General features: G+C 36.9%; 1 protein-coding gene across 1 annotated transcript; it reads left to right on the forward strand.

Annotated features, from left to right (window-relative positions):
- Positions 1 to 6,269: 6,269 nt before the first annotated feature.
- Positions 6,270 to 7,106, forward strand: LOC113856881. Its single transcript, XM_027488668.1, has one exon. It carries the CDS (start codon positions 6,270 to 6,272, stop codon positions 7,104 to 7,106), a length of 837 nt encoding a protein of 278 aa, XP_027344469.1.
- The last annotated feature ends 2,906 nt before the right edge of the window (positions 7,107 to 10,012 follow it).

The following is a 10,012-nucleotide window of genomic DNA, read 5'->3' on the forward strand; positions in this document are numbered from 1 at the left end:
TTGTTGGAATTATATTTGTGTAACAATGAGAATTGCGTTGTAGTGATTGAAATCTTGATTTGGTTGAATTTCATATTTCGTTTCGTTATAATTATTCCTTGTTCTTTTCTTTTCTGTTGTTTACAATTTAATTCAAAACAATCCTTCTCTAAGCTAATCTGAAATCACATGATGGAACCAGAAACAGAATGTATCTTATGTCCTTGTGAGATGACCTAGGTTTACTCCTTGTATTGCAAAATTTTTAAGAAAATCTAGTTTGTTTGATACCATTGCGACGTGGTTATTAAGGTTCTTTGAACACCAAATCACTAGAAGAAGCTAAAGGAATTATAGATATGATGGCCTCCTCCATGCATCAAAGCTGTAGTTTGAGACAATCAACAAGGAGTAATGGCTATGAGGCAAAACTTCTTGAGACTTTTTTGACTCAAAATCAGCTGCAAAATCAATTGTTTTCTGAGCAAATAGCTGCACTCACCCAACAAATCAGCAACTTACAAGTTGCACCAACCCAGAATAATCCACTTGTGTGTGATTTTTGTGGAGGGAATCATGTAAACGGAGCTTGTGATGGAAATAATTCTGAATCTCAAGAACAAGTCAATTATATGGAGAATTTTTAGAGACAACAATCTTCATTTTCTCCTGGTTTTCAATTCTCTAATAATAGAAACCAGCAGCAACATAGCTGGAATACCCAAAATTCTAATTGGAAAAATTCTAACTCTGCTATTCCATTTTCAAATGCAGGACCAGCAGCTCAACAACCTTATTTCCAAGGGAATCCAGCCAACCAACTTCAAAAAAATCAGAGGTTTTCTAAACCAGTAAATGAAAGGCTGAACGAAATGGAAAAAACCATGCTGCAATTCATGAAAGTAACACAAACAAGCTTCAAGAATCAAGAATCTTCCATGAAGAAATTGAAAACACAGATTGGACAGTTAGCTGAGCAACTGTCCAGCAGAGAAGATGGAAGATTTCCTAGCAACACAGTTATAAATCCAAAAGAACAATGCCAAGTTGTGATGACTAGAAGTGGAGTTGTTGTGGGTAGTCCAAAACCAGCCGAGAAGAGAGAGAAAACCAAGGAAGAGGAGAAGATTAAATCTGAACTAGAGGAAGGGAACTTCACCCTATTAAAAAAAGAAAATTTAGAAATGGATACTGTAACGCCCCGATTCTCCTGATTTAGCTAGCGACCCTTGAATCGTACTTACTTGCTTATTCTGGTTCATTAGTATCGGAATAATTAGATAGAGGTTAAATTATTTTATTTGGATAGAATATTGATTTATTTCTAAGTTCGGTATTTTAGGGTAACTGCATGCAATATATGGTTTCAATATTGTCCAAGGATTTCTTTGAGTATGTTCAATTGTACTCTCTGCAATGCCCCTGATAATTTTATCCGAAAAATTTTAATTTTTGTCTTATTTAAAAAAAAATTGTCAAATCAAAATTATCTGCCTTGAAAAACGTGAGATTTTGTAACATTGCTAAGATTTTGTAATCATTCCTTAGCTGTTGAAATTCTGCATGGAATCTCACGAAATCTAGTAATCATTACTGTAAAGATTTCCAAATCTAGTATCGGCCACTAGAATTTCATGCAAAAAGATTCTTGCCTCCCAATTTGTAGACATAATTATTCTGGAACTTTCTTGTCTTGTCTTCTAAAAAGCCAGCATCATGATTACTTTAATTAAATGCTTTTCTTGAAATTTGCACCATGTCAAATGTCCCTTCAAAAGTCAATCTCGTCACATTGAATTCCTCGTCGGCCAATCACATTGCATGCATTTGCTGCCTAGAATCTAGCCTTTGGAATTTTGTGCAATTCTTGGAATATTCTACTCCAAACCGTGTGCATGTAGCCTCCACATTCCTCAATGCATTTTGCTTGCCAAAATGTATTTACTTAACTTGCAAGTTTGCAAATAGAATTCACTATTCATGCACAAAAACCGTGGCACCCTTATTATTCAAGTTTTTCACCAAATTTCACTTTCGAATTGCTTCAAACCAATTTTGTGCAGTTTTGGCATTTGAATCTTGTCTCACAAGCCCAAACCGTGAGCATTAAGTTACATTTGGCAAAGGAAAATTGAACACTTCATATAAATAGGTCAAGCTACCTTATTTCCTCTCTTTTTTCACTCTAAAAACTGTGAGCCTCCCACTCTTTCTCTCAAAATTCTTTCAAGTTCCATTCTCTCCATTTTCTTCAAAGAAATCAAGACCCTCTCTCCCTAAATCCCTTCAAAATTTCTCATTTTCTCAACCTTTCAAGACAAGCCAAGGAGCTCCAAGCTTTCACCCTTGCATTCTCTTGCTTGACTCTTCAAAACTATGACCATTCCTTCAAGGAGGTAAGCTTTCTCATCCTTTTTCCTTCTTTTATTTGAGGAACCATGGAAGCCTAGCACCAAAAGCTCCTAAAACTTCCTTTTTCACTTTGATCTTAACCATTTTGAAGCTTTTCCCCTTTTCTCTTCAAAGAACCGAGGAAGACAACCTAACCAAGAGGAGAAAGATTGAAGTTTGAAACTCATCCTCTCAGTTCAGCACTTTTCTTTTGAAGAACCAGCCAAGATTAACTCCTTTTGCTCTCAATTTTTGACGCATTCAAGGCAAGGGGGAGTTCTCACCATAGATGTGTTTACATGTCCCTTTCATGGCTGTTTTTGCTTATTTTCCCTTTGAAAAATAGTGTATATTGGACTGCATGTTTGAAGAACTTCAAATCTGAACTTGCATGTTAAATTTTATCTGAAAAGTGTGTGGATTTCCTTGTTTGCATGCCTCGGTTACATTCTAAAGAGTTTGATTCCACTTTTAATCAACTTTGTTCCTTAAAAGCTTGAAACTTTGATGTGTGGATGTGGATTTTCCCTTGTGCATGTCTCGATTTTTATGTTCCTTTGGTGAAATCCTTGAATTAATGATAATTCTTCCTTGAAACCATGAACTGTGAACTTGATTAACATATCCTCTCACTTGCATGTTGAATTTTAACCATGAAATGCTTTGGATCCCTTTGTGCATGCCTCGGTTTTGCCTTTGTTTGGCTGGATTCTTTGTTTAAAATGTTGATTTACCCTTGTAATCAATAAACCATGGATTGCATGTGAAATGGAAGCCATTGCATATTAATTTCAGCCTCTAAGTGTTTCGGTTTTCCCTTGGAAGTTTGAATGTCACTTGGAAATGTTGCCCTGCACTTGGACGATGAAACTATGTCATTGCATGTTAATTTCCTTTGTGTTACCTATTTTAACTTGACGGAGATTTAGTGGAAAGGCTAGACAGATTTGATTTTTCATGTAAAAGACTAGAATGTTGTACTTAAAGTTCAAAAAAAAATTTGTTTAAGGAAAGTTAGTAAAATTATAAAGGGAAGTCACACAAAAATAAAAGGTAATTGTGGTGGAAAATCTTAATTTTTGGACACTCAAACCATATGGAAAAAATTGAACTACACTTTAGAATTTGAAAACCGTGCTAGATTTTGTATGATTTGCATGAAAATGGTTGCTTGCTAGTTTGGATGATGGATGATTGAATTGATTGTGATGTACGTTTCCACTTGGTTTAAAAAGTTTCATGCATGTGGTGCTTTGGGAATTTGTGGTGGACAAGAAAGTGAGAACTATTCACTCTCGATTTTGATGATAAGGAATCCTAAAAGTTGTACTTGAAATTGTGTTAATTTTGATGAAATATGGGTGATAAGGATTGTATAATGATAAGTGCATTTGCTGTTTGCACCTAGATCCGTGAGTATTAAGATGAATCATGCATCATATTCATTGCATTATATAAGGAATAAAAGGAAAAAAATCAAGTGCAGCCCTTTTTGATGAAAAGTTTACCCAAACTGAAAAGATAGCAATTAAAGGTATGGAGATGGTAATTAAGGGTCTGGACATAGTAGTTAATTGATAAAAGTCATTCTTGGAAAGATCTCACTATTAGCTACTTAATAGAACCCATCGCGTGAGGACTTAATATTAATAAACCTAAAAAGAGTTAGAACTAAACTAAGTAACCTTGAATTAAATAGGTAGTCGGGAATCAATACAAGTAATTCAAAAATAACTAAATGGAAAAACCAGAGAGAAAGAGGAAAGTGGAAACAAGTCATATCTAAATAGGAAGTAGTATAGTTAATAACGATGGAAATGATAAAATGAGCGATGGTGATATAGTAAATTATTATAATGGAATTGGATGAGGAAAATCTGAGTGGATTATGTCAAAATTACTGAAATTTATGTGTTGAGAAATAGTGGATGAGTATTGACGGGATTGGAAGCTTGTATGTAATTCCTAAACCTTGTTGTTTAACAAATTGATGCTGGATGAGAAAGTGAATAATGATTAAGCAGGCCTCGTGAGGGCTTTGATTCTGTGCTTTGAATTCCATGTGATCCAAGATTGAGAAAACATTGGGGAGAGAAAAGAAAATCATGCTTCATGCATCATAACATTTCTTTGGAACGACTTGATGGCATAACAGAGGCACAACTGTAGGTATTGGAGGTTCGGTCCCGAGTAAACCTACGGGGGTGGCAAAAGGGGGAACAGTCGACCTAGATGGCGCAGCAGAGCTCTCTGTGGCCGGGTCGTGACCCTACTTGCAAGCCTTAGCGAAGCTCGACAAGAACTCCACATCCTAGGGTCGTTGAGGTCCATTCCCGAAGAGACCCAGTTTGGGGCCAACCAGTTTGGGTGTTTTTGAATAATGATATAAATTCTTTTCTGTGCAATTGTGATGCAGGGAATGGAGTCCTCCGATCGCCACACGACTTGGATATGGAATTGTTAACTCTACACTAAATGCTGGGCAAGTCGCTGGCAGTAGAGTAAGGGATCCCCATGCATACCATATGCATTAAAACAAAAATTCGAGGGATGGATAGCGAGGAAAGAAACTTGCATTCATGCATCATGTGCATTATTAGTTTGATGAACCTAGGAATTATCTATGAGAAGTATGAACCGACTTATACTGTACCGATGTTTGTTTTGAGATTGGATAATGATGTGGTTTGGGTGATGGTGTGAAAAGCCACCTTCCTTAGGGTACGACTATTGAATGTTTGTTTGTGTTTAGAGAACCCACCCCTGTTTGTGTGTGTTGTTGTACTTTTGTATATGCCTTATACAGATGACCAGCTTCCGAGTGAAGGTGTGGATCCTGCCATCTGAGGAGGACGTTTAGGTGTTCGACACGGCAGCACAACAAAGCATCTTCCATGGAATGGCACAAGTGATTCATGGACAGGATGTCAGACACTCATGGACCACCCACTTTATGGTTTACACCCCCATCGAGCTTGTTTTCTCCACCCCACCTGGAGATTCCCACCTACCTTTTCCTGCACTTGCAGCTACTCCTTCTCCCATGTCTGTTGATCCCCGTACTCCCAGTTCTAAACCAGTACCTACACCTGTACCATTCCCTACTGAGGATCTTACTTCACCCCCTATGGCCACTGAGAGAGATGTCCATATGGCAGAACCCTCAGTGAGGAATGATGATGTACTGCCCCACATGCTCCCTACTTACCCAAACACCTATTCGCCCTTCACTATCGTCCATTCACCACCTCACACTGCTGGATGGATTGAAGAGGACACTGAGGACGCTGCTTCCTCTAGCTCTGCTTCCCCGACATCTTCTGAGGAGTCTGATCCCATTGAGGATTATTCACCTTATGAGTGACGTTTGTTGTTTGTTTCTGTCCTAGTGGGACTGCTCGTAGGGCGTTTGGTTTACTTATGTTGTGATTCTGTTTGATGGATTGGGTTAATGTTTGTTGCTCTCGATGCTATCTAAATACTTTACTATTTCTGCCAAATTGATGTTTAAATACCTTAAGGTACCTTTATGTCACGAGTTATGTTTGTCTTTATCCCACTGTGTGGTTGAAATTGGAAAGTGAAATGATAATTGTCTATGGAATATGGAATATTATTTGTATGATTAAAACTCTCTATGAAGAGAGAGATTATGTTCATACTTGAAAAAAAAATCCTGCTCTTTTTTAGGCGTCACAGATACCTTCCCTAAAACTGTGAGAAGAACAAAGAGGCAAATTTTTGAAGACTCAAACAAGCCTCTAGATGAAGAAAAATACAAGCAATTGCCTTATCCACAAAGAGTCACTAATCCTAAGCAAGAAAGGCAGTATGAGAGATTTCTAGACGTCTTCAAGAAGCTCCAAATTAATATACCATTTGCTGAAGCATTAGAACAAATGCCTTCATATGTAAAATTCATGAAGGAGTTGCTTTCCAAGAAGAGAAAGTTAGAAAATGACAAGACAGTCCCTTTGACTGAAGAATGTTGTGCTATTTTGCAGAGAAAGCTACCTCAAAAATTAAAAGATCCAGGCTCATTTAGCATTCCATGCTCTATTGGAAGTTGCACAATAGGAAAAGCTTTGTGTGATCTTGGGGCAAGCATCAACCTTATGCCTCTTGCCATAATGAAAAGACTTGGAATAGAGGAAGTCAAGCCAACAAGCATCACTCTACAACTTGCAGACAGATCGTTTACTTATCCATATGGTATTGTAGAGGATTTATTGGTAAAAATTGACAAGTTTATTTTCCCTGCAGATTTTGTCATTTTAGATATGGAGGTGGATGCCGATATTCCTATAATATTGGGCAGACCTTTCTTAGCTACAGGGAGAGCTTTGATTGATGTGCAAAAAGGGGAATTAATGCTTAGAGTGCAGGATGAAAAGGTTACATTAAATGTTTTTGAAGCACTTAAACATCCTAGTGATGATAGCACTTGTATGAGAGTTAATATTTTAGAATCTATGTCATTTCCTCAATTAATTGATAATGTTGATAAATTTTCTATGTTAAGAGAAATTATAGTTGCAGGAAATTCACAAGCTGCTGTAAAAAGAGAAGAAAAATTCATGGAATATGTACAACAACTTGAAACACTGCCTATTATTCCTTTATCTAAAAATTCAGCAAGAGAGGAGCTTAAAAAAGAAGAGGAAGAACAAAAAGTGGAAAAACTTGAGCTGAAGCAATTACCGTCTCACTTGAGGTACTCTTTTCTAGATCAATGACATCAATATCCAGTGATTATAAGCAATAATCTCAAGGGAGATGAAGAAGAAAAGCTGCTGAGAATTTTAAGGAATCACAAATCTGTAATTGGATGGCACATCTCAGATTTGAAAGGTATTAACCCATCCTTTTGTAGACATAGAATTCTGTTTGAGGACAACTACAAGCCAGTAATACAGCCATAAAGAAGGTTGAATCCAGCTATGAAGGAAGTGGTTAGAAAAGAGGTAATGAAGTTATTGGATGCAGGAATAATCTACCCAATTTCAGATAGTCAATGGGTCAGCCCAGTTCAAGTTGTTCCTAAGAAAGGAGGAATAACTGTAGTGGCAAATAAAAAGAATGAATTAATACCCACTAGAACTGTAACGGGCTGGCGCATGTGCATTGATTATAGAAAGCTTAATGATGCAACAAGGAAGGATCATTTTCCATTACCATTTGCTGATCAAATGTTAGAAAGATTGGCTAGACATGCATTTTATTGCTTTCTTGATGGATATTCAGGCTATAATCAAATAGCGGTGGATCCTATAGATCAAGAGAAGACTGCCTTCACATGTCCATTTGGAGTATTTGCATATAGAAGGATGTCATTTGGACTATGCAATGCTTCAGCCACATTCCAAAGGTGCATGCTATCCATTTTTTCAGATTTAGTAGAAAAGACCATTGAGGTCTTCATGGATGATTTTTTTGTATTTGGCAATTCTTTTGATGATTGTCTATCTAATTTGTCCATTGTTTTGCAGAGATGTCAAGATACAAACCTTGTGCTGAATTGGTAAAAGTGTCATTTTATGGTCCAAGAGGGAATAGTCCTTGGCCATAGAATTTCTGAAAAAGGAATTGAGGTGGACCAAGCCAAAATTGAAGTCATTAGTAAACTACCTCCACCAATTAATGTTAAAGAAATTAGGAGTTTCTTAGGCCATGCAGGTTTTTATAGGAGGTTTATAAAAGACTTTTCAAAAATAGCAAAACCTCTTAGTGATTTACTTGTCAAGAAAACTGAATTTGTGTTTGATGAATCATGTCTGCATGCATTTTCTATTTTAAAAGAGAAACTCATTTCTGCACCTATTCTAGCCAAACTTGATTGAAATTTACCATTTGAATTAATGTGTCATGCTAGTGATAGTGCAGTCGGAGCTGTTCTAGGGTAGAGAAAAGACAAGAAATTGCATGTGATCTATTATTCCAGCAAAGTCTTAAATTTTGCACAAGTGAATTATACAACTACTGAAAAAGAACTTCTTGCCATTGTGTTTGCTTTTGATAAATTCATATCATACTTGATAGGATCAAAAGTAATAGTATATACTGACCATTCTGCACTTAAATATTTGTTGTCAAAACAGGATGCCAAGCCAAGATTGCTGAGATGGATCCTGCTGCTACAAGAGTTTGAGCTGGAAATTAGAGATAAAAGGGGCAAGGAAAATGGAGTAGCTGATCATCTGTCTAGACTACTATTGGAAAGTTTAAACTCTAATTCTTTGGACATCAATGAAGAATTTCCAGATGAGAAATTATTTGTGGTGGAAGAATCACCTTGGTTTGCTGATTTAGCAAATTTTAAGGCCACTCAGCTGATTCCAGCAAAGCTTAATTGGCAACAAAGAAAGAAATTTCTGCATGACAGCAAATTTTATGTATGGGAAGACCCTTATTTGTTCAAAATAGGGGTAGATTGTCTGCTGAGAAGATGTATACCACAAGGAGAACAAGCTGAAATTCTTTGGCATTGTCATAACTCAAAATATGCTGGTCACCATGGTAGCTTAAGGACTGCTGCAAAAGTCTTGCAAGCAGGATTTTTCTGGCCAACATTGTTTAAAGATGCCAAGAATTATGTTGAAAGTTGTGACAAGTGTCAAAGGACAGGCGATATCTCTGGGAAGCATGAACTGCCCTTGAACAATATTTTAGAAGTGGAGATGTTTGATGTTTGGGGAATTGATTTCATGGGACCATTTCCCACGTCCTTTTCTCATGAATATATACTTGTGGCAGTAGACTATGTGTCTAAATGGGTGGAAGCCATCCCAACAAGGTTCAATGATGCTAAAGTGGTGATATCTTTCATCAAAAGAAACATATTCACTAGGTTTGGAGTACCTAGATTCTTACTAAGTGATGGAGGTACTAATTTTTATAACAAATGTCTTGATTCAGTCTTAGCAAAATATGGAGTGAGACACAAGATTGCTACACCTTATCATCCACAAACAAGTGGACAAGTGGAAATTTCAAATCGAGAAATTAAACAAATCTTAGAGAGGGTGGTGAATCAATCAAGAAAGGACTGGTCCAAAAAGCTAGATGACTGTCTATGGGCATATAGAACAGCCTTTAAGACTCCAATTGGTATGTCACCTTATCAATTAGTCTATGGAAAGGCATGTCACTTACCTGTTGCATTGGAACATAAGGCTTATTGGGCTATAAAGTGGCTGAACTTTGATTTGGCAAAGGTTGTAGAAAAGAGGATTCTACAGTTGCATGAATTGGAAGAATTCAGACAGCAAGCCTATGAAAATGCCAATATATACAAGGAGAAAACCAAAAGGATTCATGATAAATTCATCTTAAAAAGGGAACTCAGATCTGGACAACAAGTGTTACTGTTCAATTCAAGACTGAAATTATTTCCAGGAAAACTCAGATCAAGGTGGTCTGGACCCTTCCTCATTAAAGAAGTATCACCTCATGGTGCAGTCTTGGTGGCAGATCCTAATACAGGAAAAGAGTTCAAAGTTAATGGTCAAAGGTTGAAAATTTATCATAGAGAGGCATTCTCAAAGGAAATTTCATGCATTAAAGTGGGTTCTCTTGAATGAGAAACATCAAACGTCAAGCTAGTGACGTTAAAAGAGCGCTTGTGAGAGGCAACTCACGTTTC

The sequence above is a fragment of the Abrus precatorius genome, unplaced genomic scaffold (genome assembly GCF_003935025.1).
Source record: "Abrus precatorius isolate BTA unplaced genomic scaffold, Abrus_2018 Scaffold12, whole genome shotgun sequence".
Taxonomy (NCBI): Eukaryota; Viridiplantae; Streptophyta; class Magnoliopsida; order Fabales; family Fabaceae; genus Abrus; species Abrus precatorius.

Bases quoted from the DNA above. Each gene is read 5' to 3' on its own strand.
- LOC113856881 (XM_027488668.1), top strand. From the start codon at position 6,270: ATGCCTTCATATGTAAAATTCATGAAGGAGTTGCTTTCCAAGAAGAGA.